This window comes from Coniophora puteana, assembly GCF_000271625.1.
Source record: "Coniophora puteana RWD-64-598 SS2 unplaced genomic scaffold CONPUscaffold_4, whole genome shotgun sequence".
Classification (NCBI taxonomy): domain Eukaryota; kingdom Fungi; phylum Basidiomycota; class Agaricomycetes; order Boletales; family Coniophoraceae; genus Coniophora; species Coniophora puteana.
In genome coordinates this window covers 1,129,409-1,144,200 of record NW_006913056.1, presented here as the reverse complement: position 1 = coordinate 1,144,200, position 14,792 = coordinate 1,129,409, and the positions used below count along the sequence as shown (strand labels likewise).

The 14,792-nt window shown below is 50.3% G+C and overlaps 3 protein-coding genes across 3 annotated transcripts; 2 read left to right on the top strand and 1 right to left on the bottom strand.

The window, feature by feature from the left end:
• The first annotated feature begins 344 nt into the window (after positions 1–344).
• On the top strand, positions 345–2,163 carry CONPUDRAFT_136143 (uncharacterized protein). Its single transcript, XM_007768662.1, has 4 exons — positions 345–714; positions 780–873; positions 927–1,180; positions 1,240–2,163. Exons 1-4 carry the CDS (start codon positions 534–536, stop codon positions 1,995–1,997), a joined length of 1,287 nt encoding a protein of 428 aa, XP_007766852.1. The 5' UTR covers positions 345–533; the 3' UTR covers positions 1,998–2,163.
• A 1,322-nt stretch (positions 2,164–3,485) lies between these two features.
• On the bottom strand, positions 3,486–3,650 carry CONPUDRAFT_31225 (uncharacterized protein; the record flags this gene model as incomplete). Its single annotated transcript, XM_007768091.1, has 1 exon — positions 3,486–3,650. A coding segment is annotated over one exon (165 nt), but the record flags the coding sequence as incomplete, so codon positions are not given.
• A 315-nt stretch (positions 3,651–3,965) lies between these two features.
• On the top strand, positions 3,966–14,789 carry CONPUDRAFT_101411 (uncharacterized protein; the record flags this gene model as incomplete). Its single annotated transcript, XM_007768661.1, has 20 exons — positions 3,966–4,122; positions 4,175–4,351; positions 4,400–4,824; positions 4,877–5,019; positions 5,070–5,498; positions 5,549–5,708; positions 5,760–5,978; positions 6,033–6,578; positions 6,631–6,804; positions 6,856–7,027; positions 7,075–7,398; positions 7,450–7,821; positions 7,877–8,060; positions 8,110–8,237; positions 8,288–8,403; positions 8,462–8,662; positions 8,716–11,283; positions 11,339–11,682; positions 11,742–13,283; positions 13,334–14,789. 20 exons carry the CDS (start codon positions 3,966–3,968, stop codon positions 14,694–14,696), a joined length of 9,744 nt encoding a protein of 3,247 aa, XP_007766851.1. The 3' UTR covers positions 14,697–14,789.
• Between the last annotated feature and the right edge of the window lie 3 nt (positions 14,790–14,792).

Sequence of the window (14,792 nt, the reverse complement as noted above, 5' to 3'; positions counted from 1 at the left end):
AAACTTGGAAGGGTAACTGACTTGAGATCTTCTTTGCAACGGAATGTCGGGAAACCCAATGATTAGACGCTACATTAGCAGCAGCTCATTGCCTGTCGATCGTGATGTAATATATTGAAGGCCGACAGGTTCAGGGGCGGAGGCGATCATACAGTGTCATTGACGTTGACGAGGAAAGATTTACGTCCGGGATATTATGTGCCTTCCGTTTCGCCATGTTCGTTGACGCTGACCGAGACCAGCAATGCCCGAGCGCAATTTGCACAAGCACAGCACTAGCACTGCAAGCGCCGAAAATGATGATATTGCCATAGAGATGCTGGGCGCGACTATGTTTACTGACTGGCTCTGCCTCACCTGGGATGTCACTCGTGTTGTTGACTTGAGCTATTAGCCCCACTGGGCCGCAGCCGGTCCCTTCTCGTCTGCCGCCCTCCTCTCAGAGTCTCACCCTTCCTCCGAAGCTCCTCGTTCTCTCCGCACCAAATAGCCGGGCTTCGACTCGCACCAGCCCCTGTCGTCTGCAACCGTCGATGGAGGTCAAAGTGAACCCTGTCTATACACGGTCCCGTCTCGCCCGCTGGAGAGATGCGCTCGTCTTCCCCACATCCGTCTGCTGCTGTATCCCGGTCCGGATAGGCTTCCTAATCATGACATTCCTTACCATCCTTTTTGCATTCGGCCTCTCTATCGTCATATGGTTCGAGGTTTTTAGTGCGTCGTCATCTCATCTACTATCCGACATGCCTAACCTTCGATACACTCCACGAATCCTTCAGAGAGCTCTAATCCTCTTGATGGGCCGACAGAGCGCAAGGCTTTCATCTGTGCTGGCATATTGGAATCATCTCTTGCTCTTGCAGCCGTTGCAGGGTAGGCTCCTTCAGCCCAATCTCTGTTCACTCCCCTTAATGCTGGGTTTGCAGGTTCGTCGGCGCTGTCACTCGGCAATACAAATCCGTCTTGATATACACGTACTTCATCTACGTTCACTTCTTTCTCAACATCATCATCGGCATATGGTTTCTCGTTGCCATTCGCCAAAGCAACCGTGACATGTTTACTCAGGAATGCGATCACTTCGTCGACGAGAACAATGACGAAACCTGTTCCAAACTAGCCGCCATGTCAGAAGGGGTGTTTGTCGCTGTAACAGCATGTGTTTTGCTTCTTGAACTCTGTGAGTATTCATATCGTTTGTCTCGTGAGCTCTTCAGAGTTATCAAACGCCTTCGTTAGACGGCGTTCTGATAGCATCGGGTTATCGACGGCACCTACACGAGCAGAAAGAGAACCTCCGGCAGCAACGCCTGGGGTATTACCACGCGATGGGAACACCCGCACCTCTCCCCAAGCATTCGCGCAGTGGCAGCACCCAGTCCGAAAACGCGCTACTCCACCCGACTATGTCGCGTGATAGCTCATATGTTTACGAGGATCCCTATGAAGAGAATAACATCATGGATATTCGGCCATTGTCTACAACAGACTATCAACCCGTATCAACCCAAATTGATCCTGAAGATTTAAACGGGCGTAGTATAGGCTACGGTCACACACCCGAGACGTCTTCTTCATCGAGCGTCTCGACACGACGCATGCGCTCACTTCCGCCGCTCCCTAGCTTAAACTCGAATCCCAGATCAAATCCGAGCTCGGACCCGCTCCAGTCGGTGCGGCAGACGGAGTGGGCCAACGAGAAGGCACGACAACTCGACGGCCGTCCACGTCCACTTCCTCGCCGGGGCGAGTCAAGCTATACCCGTCCGCCTGCGAATCCCCCTCCACCGCTTGACGTCGACGTCGACTATTCACGAGATGAGATAAGCACGGCGGTGTCGACGCATGTGCATTCTGCGCTTCTGGACCATGCTGCAGTGATGCAAGGAGCTTTCCGGCCTGTTTTTGTTCCCTCTCCTCGCGACCGAGCTCGGGGACGGACACTTGCAGGAGATGAGCCACCACCGTACCGACAGATGTCACGGCGGGCTCCATAGTCTTCTTGCTTCCCTTGCTCAATTTACCCGATCTTATCTGTACTCAAGTACTCACTCCTGTATCCTCTTCATATTTGGACGTTTTACTAAGGTTTACGATACGCTATCGCAGCAGTCAAGTGCATGTACAGTGTTTTGCTTACAAGCAATATTATGGGACAATTTGATACGCGCTTCATCGTCACAAACAGGGGAAATAGAACCAAACACGGTAGTAGAAAGTGTGCACCTAACGGCGCTGGGCGACAAGCCGCAGACTTGCGACGGGGGGGAACAATTGCAACTTCTCAACCCACTGGAGTCGTTTCCAGCCCTCGAGCGCTCGACAGCATTCTAAATGACATGCGCAGGCAGTATGACAGCCATAGACAACACATCATTGACTCGGTATGTTTTCTGCCCCTCCATGCTAACCACCCATGTCCTGACCAGGGTGGCCGTCATCATTTCCTGTCCTACAGCTTGCAGACTTGCTTTCCCAACTCCATGCCATTTCATTCTTCCTCTCCCCGTCGCTCCTTCCGCTCATATGCAGAGCCGTGTTCAAGAAGAGTGCTCAAGAACCCCGCAGCACTTTCCCACCCATGCTCAGACTCAGCACGCTCTACCTCTTATGCCTCCTGTCCAACCTCCCTGCATTGTGGACGCACGCATGGGAAGGATCGACCGAGGGCCGTGCCCTCATTCTCGATTTCGTCGGCATGGGTAAGTCCATTTAAATCGCTGTCCGATCGTCATAGCCAATTATCCCCAGGTTTCCGACCTTCCCGTCCCCACCTCTTTATCCTGGACATCCTCATCCTCTTTCTCCACCTTCTCCTCCTCACCATCTCGTATGAAAATGCACTCGGAGCGCTTCACCAGACGTCCTCGGAACCCTCGCTCCCAATATCTCCGTTCCCCGGCGATGTCACCACACCGCTCGCCGCCATGAATACAGATGAATCCAAGGTACGAATCAACAAACGCGATTACGTTTTAGACCTGCGCTGGGAAGATGTTTGGAACCGCCTTTGTCGTCCAGCACCCGTCAGTGCAACAGGCCGAAGTTCTATATCCGATGTGCTACCTCTCCCTATCACGGCACAGCTCGGCCTCCCAGCGAACCCATTTCTCAGTTTACCTATTATCCGACGCGAGCGAGAGCGGGACACCGGATCAGGGCCTCCGCCAAGGCGTGACGAAAGCCAGCGAAGACGCGTACCAGGGGCGACTGGCAATGAGGGTGCGGGGGGTGAACACGGGAGGACTTAATTCCGTCATCTGGAGAGCACAGCAAGTGAAGGGATTCAAAGCTCGCATCCTTGGGACATTTATTCTATTACTGTATTGGCAGGATACCATGGCCACCCTTGCTTTCAACTAATTATGCATTGCTGTTGTGTGATCTAAACCGATATTTGTTCCAAGGTTCACCACTTGCGCTTCATCTAGGTATGATGCATGAGAGATCCATGGTGCTACAGTCGTTTGTGAAAGTACGAAACATACTGCTTCGCGCATACAGCGGCCGAACTGTTCAAATTCCGCCTTGCACATGTCCTTTCTGACGTCGGCGTATGTGGCGACAATACACTTGCCGTACGCGGTGGCCTGAGCAGCGCAGGTGGTAGTCGAGTGTTGAGCAAGTCGACGGAGAGGAGTCAGCGTGGTCTGCGCCGGTGTCTGTGGCATCACCGTCAATTTCACTCAGCGTGCAGCCGAGGATGAGAACGTCGAGAACGTCGTGGTCGAGGTGGAAAGAGGGAGGGCGATTCGGTAGCAATAAGCCGGCATTTGGGCATGTCTGCGAAGTTCGCTGTTGTCTGCTTCGCGTCATGAGCTCGGCGACTTGCAAGCGCGCCTTCATGTCTGTTTCGTGTTAACTATTTACTGGTACGTCGGAAGGCTGTCTTGAAAACGCTGAGGACCAAGGGCTGCGGAACAATCCTCGGCAACACAGCTGTAACAAGGAGTCTAACCCAACCTATGGAGGCTTCCGTTCTCCCCGTCGTTTGCTTCTGTGTTCTTGTTGCCTCTATCTTCTACATTTTCTACATCAACCGAGTTGCTGCATGGATCATCACTGTTATCCTCCGCGTTCGCTACTGGAACCAGGGCGGCTCCAGCATATGGGTTCACATTGGTGTGTACAGTTGCTCCTTATATGCGCGTTACGTGCTCACAACATAGTGCAGGGTCTATCAACTTCTCTGTTCTCGCTGGGAGAATATTGCTTAGGGATGTGAGGTACCACTCAAGTAACCAAACCATCAAGATCGTGAAGGTGCAGCTTTCATGGCGGTGGTGGCTTCGCGTACCTGCGACTGAGGACGATCTCAACCGCGCGCACCTCGCGGGAGATGGGGACGACTGTCAGTATACGCTATAACTATAACCTTGTCGATGCTCACGGCTACTAGTTCATCACTCCCTTCCGTTTCCCCCATGTCGTGTTAAGGTGACCCTTCAAGGTTTCCAATGGTTCCTGTACAACCGCACACCTGCATACGATAACATTGTTTCTCAAATGCAAGAGAAGTGCCCTACTATGCAACACAGTGCATCGGCATCACAATCGGAGCCTCGTCGCATCTTTTCCCGCAATTCAGGTTTTGAGGGTACCGCACTGTATCCTGCATCTGCGCTGGCGAATTTGAAAGCGCCCCAGATGATCCACTCTGGGCTTGACTGGATTAAGCGCCAGCTGCCCTACCTTGATCCCATGGATCTACTTCCAATCTCCATCGAAGGTGTCAAAGGATCCATTGTGTGCGGCAATGCATCGACCCCAAGCCTTATGGTTGCCGAGTTTGGTCATGCCTATGGAAGGTTTGGCATTGTTCAGGTACGCTGTTCACGGTCGCAGAACATGCAGGCATATTGACCTCGGCTGACAGGCTCGCTCAAGATGCGACCTGTACAAGCAACTCCTGAAGCTCAAGTTTGACGATGTTCTCGTCCAGTTTGTTGAGAATGAGCAGTATCGAGGCAGTCCGATTGCAATTGGGCGCTCCATCCATGAGCGCGTCGAATCCTCGAGGTGTGCCCACTCAAGCTTTTCCCTTTGAGCGAGGCTTAACGAATATGAAGATACGCAGAAATTTCTTCTGTCTCTTATCTGCCTTTCAAAACTTTTGCGCGCATCTGGAAGCGTCTGTCTGTTTACGGACAAGTACTCAATCCTCGCCACCCGCCAGTGGGTTCTACGTCACGAACACTTAATCTTCCTCGGTTTCTCCCTGGCCGTCGCACCAACAAGAGCGTAGATGAGGATCACATTGGCGTGGACTTCAACACGCTCGAATACGCAATAGAACGTAAGATCATCGAGTGTCCTGTTCTTGACCTGTCGTACTACGCGGACATTGTCGGAGACGTACCGCATGAGCGAACAAGAGTGAAAGGGAAAGGGCTTGAGTCATTCGATGTAGGTAACGGAGATTTACCCCCTGAGTGGGGTGTAGACCTTGTCATTCGAAATGGGACGCTTCGCTATGGCCCATGGGCAGATCGTCAACGGTATGTGTTAGATACAAATGTGAATGTCACTATTTACCATGAAACCTCAGGGTTCAACTCCAGAGGGTTTTATTTCCGTCAACTTTTCACGACTTGGAGCCTTCGCCATACTTGCGACCAGGCGACAAGCGAACATGGACGGCAATGAAGGTGTTCGTTGAGCTGCGCGAGGAAACTTCTTTGCATATCCCCTTCAGAGAGCCATCGAAGGTGAGTGCCGCGCTTTTGAAAAATTAGCCATCTTTTGGATTGCAATTATAGAATTGGATGTGGGACGGAGCTGCCAGCTACTCGAGACCTCGCACCAGAGAGCAGGCGTCAATTCATATATTAGCGGGAGACAATTCTTCTATCAGCTACCTCTTGCCAATGGTTGTCGGCCCCGACGGCTATGAGCCGCGTCTTGAGGTCCACCTTGACACAATATCCATTACTTCAAGTTTGAACGATATCAAACTAGTTGGTGCCGAGTCATGCAGGGTATGTCGGGGCATTGAAACAAATTCCCTTGACTAGACTTATAAATCATTTTAGATACACGCTGGCATGCCATCACCTTTGAAGTGGAACGCAGAGCGAGACTGGTCGTTCTCGATCTCATTCCGTCAGCCCACCATCTATCTTCTTCGTGACCACATCAACATGTTCACGGACCTTTCTCGAGACTGGGTGTCAGGACCGCCGGGAGACCCCAACCATTTTGTACCAACTAACTATCTGCTGAATGTTGACCTGCATCACTTCAACCTCAATCTCTACGCGAACGATCAGAACATTATCGACAAGCCACTCATCAAAGAGTCTAACGTACTCGTAACAGCCCGAGCTTCTCTCCTCCACACGGCTGTGAGCATTCCGTCTAACGCTTACCGCCCCGAAGCATCCACTATTCCATTTTGTGTGGATATTCCGGATGTCACGTTCAGTATAGCTCTGCCGAGGTGGAATACCCAATACCTGTACTCTCCTGACAAAGAACATCATGTGCTGCGCGCCGGGACATTCAACATCGAGGCATCGTATCATTATTTCGCTGAGGTTCACCCCGAGAATGTTGAGCAGCTCAAACTTCAGTTCAAGGTATTCTTGCTCGATTTCTCCCATTTCTGTCGTTCATTCAGACCGATTTCAGACAGCCGACGTGTCGTTCCGAATGCTGGGATGGGCTGTACGATACATAATGGTACTGCGAGACAACTACTTCGGTTCGTTCACCCACTTTTCTACGCTATACGAATACCTGGATAAGCGAGAACGGCTCAAACTGGTCGGTGATCCTGTGGAAATGAAGTACCGTCCTGGCAAAGTAAGGATTCTTACTTCAGCTCGATGTCGATGACTATGCTGACTTCTCCAGTCAAATATAATGCAAGTAGAGCTGTCGCTCACTCTCGATAACGGGTCTATCCTTATGCCCGCAGGTATTCCTGGGTATGAGGATGCTGACGATCATGGAAACTGTGGAGCTGCATTGGCGCTTAATTTGCCGGAGCTACAGGTGGACTTGAGACTGCACGATTATTTCATGGGTAAGTTGCCTGCCAGCTGATTGTGTGCAGGCGCTTATAAACCCTAGAAATGTCTTTGAACGTTGACACGATTACCGGCAGTGTCCTAGATGCATGTGATGACGAAGAGTTCTTGAAGCACGGCTTGTCCGAGTCCAAGGACATGGTGATTATTGATGGAATCGACATCACTGGAAACAGACTCTTTGGCCCACAACCCCGTACTCGTACTTATATTTGCATCTGGGAACTTCAGATCGGCAAGGTCAAATCAGCGCTGTCCGCCTACGACGGACGGGTGATGGAGGCTGCGTTCAGCACATTTGGGATGAACTACTCGGATATCGTGAATGCTCCGGCTGCGGAATTTGCTATTTCGGTTGATCCAGATGGTGAGTCGCAACGCTGTTTCCGGCGAGGTTGTTAAGGCTCCATTATTTCAGTCACTTTTGTGAAGTTAAGTGTGGAGGGGCTTGTTATTCTGTGGCATGCCGGACCCGCTGCTGTGGAAATCTCCTTACCGCAAGGCCTTGAACTCCAAACGAACGATTTGGAAAGCTACATGTGCAGCAAGATACTGAGTCTCAGAGTTCCCTTGGCTATGATCAAGGTCTTGCTTTCTTCACCATCATCTCGTCGCTCTTGGTCCGAGGCGGCTAGCGTAACCTTTGATCTGAACCTCGACAACTATGCTGCTCCCAAAGTCTTGCCCGACGTTCAGGCCGACTACGTCAGAGCCCAAGATGAACCGACACTTCGAGCATATCACCTCTTCCAACAAATTGACAGCCATTTTAATGGAGGGCAGCCTTTGAGTGCGTCTGTATTTAAATCTAAAGAATATGACAGAAGGATCTCATAATCTCACAGAGCAATTTCTGCATGCCAATGGCGTCTACCTACCTCAACTAAAGGTTAACCCTTTTGTATCAACTATGTCCGAAGTCGAGGCTACCGCAGCACCCAATCCGAGATGGTCTCAACACCCAACTCAGCAATCAGATTCTGAAGGAGAAGAGCACATCTCTGAAGCAGTCAGAGACGCACGGCTAGCGTGAGCTTGTCCCCAACAAGTTTGCAATTCATTGCTCACAGGCGAGCAGGCGGAGTCGTCTTGCAATTCCCATTACTCCTGATGATCGAGACAATAGCATGTCGGATGGTGATGAGTCCGATGATGCAGATCTAACAGATAGCGACTTCTCCGATAGTGACTGGTCGATGGCTGATGGTGTGTTTAGGAGCCGTGCTCATAATCTCAGCTAATTCAGTCACTTACAGCTGCCAAAGATTCCAAAGCTCTTTTTGCGCAGTATCAGCAGTTCGTACGGCAGTATCGAGAGATAGCTCTAACCTCTCCACTGTTATGGGAAGAGTCGCCTTTTTTGCTAACAAAGGTAGGTGCATTGTTTCTTACTATCATTCCCGTCAATTCTTGAATTAAGTTACCCTTAGAATGTATCTGGTATGACGCCTGGCGACGAAACCAAGCATCGCTGCAATGACTTCTGTCCAAGCAGTCGAACCGTTCCGAAAGGATTTATGACTGGATTCCCTCAAGGCTTGCGAGCCGAAGTCATCAAGGGCGTGCGCATACAGGTTACTCCTCTCATCATTCTTGCAGCCGAGCATCTCGAAATCGAGTTAAGTGCAAAGGTGATCACGCTTAGTCAAGTCAGCTTCATAACAATCTGACCACATTACAATAGCGTCTAAGCACCCAGCTTTATCTGGACGACTTGATGTCCAGACACATCAAAGCTCTGACTGGGGATTCGACAATTGGACCACCTTCTTGTACGGATATCCGGATTTCTAGCGTCTGTTCAAGGATTGTAAAGCATGCAAGTGCCACTCAGAGCCAAGACTCTGCTGCAGATTCGTCTTTTTTTGCTTTGATTACTCTTCGCCTTAGCCAAATTCATGCTCGGATTGATAAAACAGCTTCGGATAGGAAACCTCTTCTTGTTGCGCACGCGGCCGCACAAGAGGCTTGTCTTACCTTCAATGTCAGTGACTCCGTACACCAACGACGTAGTTCTGGTAATACAAGCGGGGCCAAAATCGTTCTGGAGGATATAGCAGCACAATATGAGCCTAGAAGTCTCAGTTTAGGCGCAAACTCTATATCACTATCTCTTGGGGCAAACGAATTAGAAAGGATGATGGATGCCTGCCAAGAGCTATTGCAGGAGGCCGACAAACTATCCCAAGTTGTGAAGAGATCTCAGCGTGATGCTTCACTATTCGCCCAAAGGATGATGTACTTTATCCTTCTTCGAGAGAAGCACAAGCCCGCCGTCGATCCTCTGTCGACAATCCAGCCATCACTTCTCGTACAACGTGACCAACCTCAGAAGATACGCACGGATGCGGCTTTCAAGTTTCTGTTCCATGCCCGCAGCGCTTTACCTGGAAAGGCTGACCCGTCCATTCTACCCCCACGAGATCCTCCCGAGGATGCACTCAAGGAACTTACCGAAGAACTGATGGCAACATGCCTGAACAGTTTGTCGGATGTTGATACCACTAGCGACGCTCTACCAATCCTACTGGCAATGGTTCACCCTTCAAGTCACAAGGATGCTGTCTCCAAGCTTTCTGGTCAGGACCCCCAAGCGGGTACTATCAACATTGGTTCTTTGGACCTAGCGCTCTTCAATGACACTGGACAGAAATCAAGTTACCTACATATTGACGGAATGAAGATCAGGGCTAGTACGGGTCGCACGGCGCAAGCGCTCTCACTGAACCCTTCCTTCTCCCAGTCATCAGTACGCAGCTATGATGGACCAAGGACTGAATACATCGCTGGAGCCTTCTTCGTAGAAGCCATAGATGCTCAAATAAATCCCTATCTCATGAAGTTTGCCCAATCCGTCCTTCGAGTCGGGAGACGTTTACGAATGGAGACGCCTCTGTTGAAGCCGACCATGACACCAAAGCCCAGGGCCGCCACCCCTCGTCGGATCATCGTTGTTCTTACCAGTAGACGCGCTGATTTTCGCGCTGTTGCAGAAAATCTTGTCTTTCAGCTTACCGGCACAGATTTGAACTCTACTTCGTCAATTTTGCTTAAGTTGCCTAGTGATGACAAGTCGACTCTTCCTTACATGGACCACTCGTTCCAATGCGGTAGCTTCGCCTTTCACTTCGGATCAACTCCAAAGACTCAGGCACCCACAAATCGAGACATATTGGCGTCACTAGAGTTCATTGGCAGCAAACTCAGCGCGACTATTCGACCAGAGTCTTCCAGCCCCAACGTCAAGGTTATAGTCTCGACAAGCGAAATTATCCTAAGCGTCCCTCGTAGCGCCCTGCGGCTTTACAGATTTATTGAAAGTTGGAGACAAGACTTCCTCCCCGGCATTGAGGCAACGATGGCTGCGTTCATATCGGAACTAAAGACAACAACGCCAAACCGGCCCGGAACATCCAAGTCGCCTCGTTCTCCATCTCTCCCTCCCTTTCATATCGATTTGAATGCAGAACTCAAGTCACTTCGCGTCTCACTGCAGGTTATGCGGGGCACTTGGTTAACTTACGAGATCCACAGAAGTTTACTCTTCCTGACGAGCCTACCGGACTCAAAGAAACAAGCGAACAATTTTGGTTTGCAAGTTGGAGGGCAAGTTTTCATTGTGTCAAACGTTGCTGTCAGCGACAACGACAACGTCCGTCATCCTCGTGTCAAGTTCTCTCTGCCGAAGCTATCGATTTCAGGCCAGCATCGCAAAGAATGCACTGATGTCCTCGCGTTACTCGACCATATGGATGTCCTGGTCAAGACTTCTCATTGGGACACTCTGCTTGTTGTCCAACAGAAGTTCGGCCAAGACTTCTCTGATCTTTTGAACTTGGTCAACGAGACTCGACAGAAGAGGACTACGTCATCGGCGCCTGAAAACCCCATTGCTGCTGCGGGTTTGCATACATACAATGCCATTTTTAAGCTCAAAGGGTTCCGAGCAGGTCTACAGGGCATATCCTCGACTTTCTATCTGGATTGCGAAGATGTCGGAGGGTTTGTAACCAACAAGGCTGGTTTGTCGTGGCAATTGCGGATGCAAGACCTTGCTCTCTCACTGGCTCTTCAAGCACGCGATTTGGCTCCCCATCTCGGTTTCAATAGACAGCATCGTTCGGTCTTCGTTGTAGTTGATGTCAAAGCTGGAGCCAGTTCGGATACATTACAAGTGGCGGTCCCCAAGATTGAGGCGGTCATGCAACCAAGTTCCATTGGGGAGCTCGGAGATTTTATTGACCATCTTCAGGTGAAATGTCAACTTTTTTCCGTGCAAAAAGAATAGCACTAACTCGCCAAATCAGGCGGATATGCTCATACGGGAGGACCAGCGGGCTGCCGAGCTTGCAGCATTCAAAGAAAAGGCACAGACTGTATTGAAGACATTCGAAGTGAAGGTGAACGATGTGAACCCAGAGCCTCAGCCATCATGGCTAAGCAAGCACACCATCGATGTTATGGTCGAGAACATCGGTGTCGCATTTCCTCTCACGTTAGACCAAGACCTCGATCTGCCGAAGTCAGGAGGTGTCTCTTCACCCTCTATTCGAGCATTCCTCTTTGCAGTACGCCGCATTAAATTCAGCTCCCAGAAAGGAGAAGTAGGGCAAATGTCAACGAAAGACCTCTCCTTCCAGTTTGTTCCAAGGTAAACTTAGTCTGCCTTAGGATGTGAGGTAAATGAATTCGCTTACAATTTTCTCATAGCTTCAGGCAAACTGCGTCCGAAGATTTCATAGCTTCAAGACACCAGACACGTAACCGTCTCTTGTATCCAATGATGTCTGCTCAACTCCGCGCTACCCGAAATTATGCTTCTCAAAGCATCTCTGTATCGGCTGACGTTAGCGGATTTGTACTGGAACTGGATTCAAAGATCCCGGATTATGTTTTCTCCTTAATCGACGTGTATCGCCAAGGGAAAGAGCGAATGGATCAGCTAGCTGTGGGCAAGCCAAAGATACAAGAACCACCAGACAACAACGAACTACCCCAACATTTCATATCTCCGGGTGACGACAGAGGTCCGGTACAAGGTGCTCTTTCAAACGTCTGTGCCAACCTCATATTCCGGAGCGGCGAGGTTCACGTCCATTGCGATACCCGGTCATTTGATTCCGTGTTCCCAATGCGCCCAGAAACTGAGTTCTTCGACCTTCCAAACGTGTCTGTCTGGCTGGAGTATCGCGCATCTTCCCGCCTTGATTCCGAAAAGATGGCACCTTCTATGTTACTCTTCAATAGTACCATTCACTCCAGCCAGAACACACTTAGGCCAACATTGCTCCCCTTCGTGACTGACATCGTCGACTATGTTCAGACGAGGTTACGACATACAAGCCGACAGCCCACCGTGGTTTCTCCATCTATGCCAGAGGTTAACGTGGATTTAGCAACTTCTGCTGCGTCGCGGACAATCAACAACTTCCAGGAGAATTCTAGTCTCCAGATCATTTTCAGCCTTCGTATTGATAAGTCAACACTCGAACTTACTTGCCGCCCCGACGTCAACGTAGTCGCCGGGCTCCGGTGGCAGAGCGGAGGGTTCATCGTTAACATTCTCCCCGGAGCCCATCGAATGACCTTTTCTGGAAGCGTGGATGGACTGACAGCGGGACTCAAGCATGGCTTCTTGAGCGAAGACTGTGTCAGACTTGATGCTCGTAACCTTGCCTTTTCGTTAACTTTTGCAAAACAAGAATATCAGGATGGAAGTATCAATAGTGCCATCTCGCTTACTCTGGCCACGGATATTTCTGGCGTTGTTCGTTTCTCCCGTCTCCAGGACGTGCTGTGTTTTAAAGCTGTCTGGTTGGACCGCATTCCTGTGTTTGCAGCGCAACGGTCTGCTGCCTCATTACCAGCCGCTGTCTCTACCGTTCCGAGTGAAGCTGTCGGGCAGGAATTAACGACCGTGATCCTCATTCGCTTACGGCGCATTAACGTAGAAGTTGACCTTGGTCAATCGATCACAAATGTGACCCTTAATCTTGAGAACGCTACAGCTCGGACTAGGTTTTCTGAGGCGTCCTCCGAAGTGTCCTTCTTTGTTTCACAAGTGGAGATTCTCGCCAAAGGCAACATCGCTGGTGTTGTCACCGTCCCTAACTGCGTTTTCCAGACTGTCCGCCGAAATGAAGATATTTTCCTCGAAGATGGGAGCATAGGGAAGATGCTCGAGCTCAACATGACAAGCGGATCGCTAGTGGCAATGATTGAATCAGACCAACAGCCACTGTTACATTATCGGTATGTCGATTTTCTGTTGCATGTCACGCTTATGCTCACTCCTAAGCAAGTGCCGAGCCTGTTCATATCTCAATCGGCGATGATTGGTCGTTTGTTGCAGTTGCGACTACCAAAGAGTTTGACTCGTCAACCAACCCTCTCATGCTGTCCTTCTCCGTCTTCGGCACCGAGATCGTGGCAATGGCGACCATTGCTACGATACCCAAGATATTGTCCTATGTCAAGAAGTTCAAGGCAAACATTGATGCTCAGCGTGAAGGCGCAAGCTTGGAATCGGCAGCCTTCCGATTCACTCAGTCTCCAAAGCCTGACAATCCGTTGTCAGAAGTTGCATCCGCAATGCTTAGCTCTGCTAGAAGTCGCTTTAAGGAGGCTGAATCTGACCTTCGCTATCTCATCTGCCAACAGATGAGCTTCGAGCTTAGCCTGCTACGTCTGGTTGTATTCCCTCGTACGATGGTGGATATGGAATTTGCCCAGTTCACCGGGCGGGATGTGCATGCTAGTCTAGAACGCGTAGTGCAGGATGGCTCGCCTTCTAAACGTGTTATCAATCTCGCATTCACTACTCTCGGCATCTCGAAGCTGAGCCGCAATCACCATCTCCATGTTCCACCAAGTATTTCGGCCCCGAAAGACAAGGAGTGGATAGAGTCGCTGCTTCGTCATACAGCGGAGGCTACCATCGTTGGTCTACCGTCAATGACGATACGGATGTCTTCGGAGGAAGAACTCAAAGACTTTTCAATCACCCTGATATATGACTTCGTATCAGAGTTCTCTCGGCAGGAAGAAGGCAAGAAACATGAGGATATTTTCATCACGCTGAACGTCTCCTTGTACTCATGGCTGACTGGGCTGCGCAAGACGTTGTCAAGAGAGATGGACCAACTGCAGGGGACAACCCAAGATTGGCGAAGCGTGCCGGGTTCGGCATCACCGCCTTCTGCCTCGGAGATCATGTCTACCCGCAATGGAGGCGGCCAATCCCCTACACTACCGTCCGCTAGGTCTCCGGTCCTAGACCCCCGCAAAGTTACACCTCTAACATCCTCAAGGGGTTTAGCATCGAGTATGGATACTGATGCATCCCCAGCTCTCGAGCAAGACGTTGTCGTGGAAGATGATCTTATACCTGCTTCGGATGTACCTGCCTCCGTGGAGAAACAATCGAATGGGATCGTTTACAAAGCACGAACCAGGCACATCGAGAGGCTTACAATGCGCCAGCTTGGGGAGGCGACCCCAGATGTTATGCATCCGTTCTTCATGAAGAAGGCTGGGTTCAGTCTCGAAGATTCGTTCCCTCAATACGTTCACGAGTATGCTACCGTGCCGCTGGAAGGAATCATGGAGGCTTTGCTCAAATTATACAGCAAGCAACTACGTACGGACAAGAAGCACATCAATTAACATTCCTTTTTTTCATTCTCGACGCCTTTATAATACCCCTACTGTATATATATCTACCATTCATTTTTGTTGATAGACGTGCCCACAAATATTCAC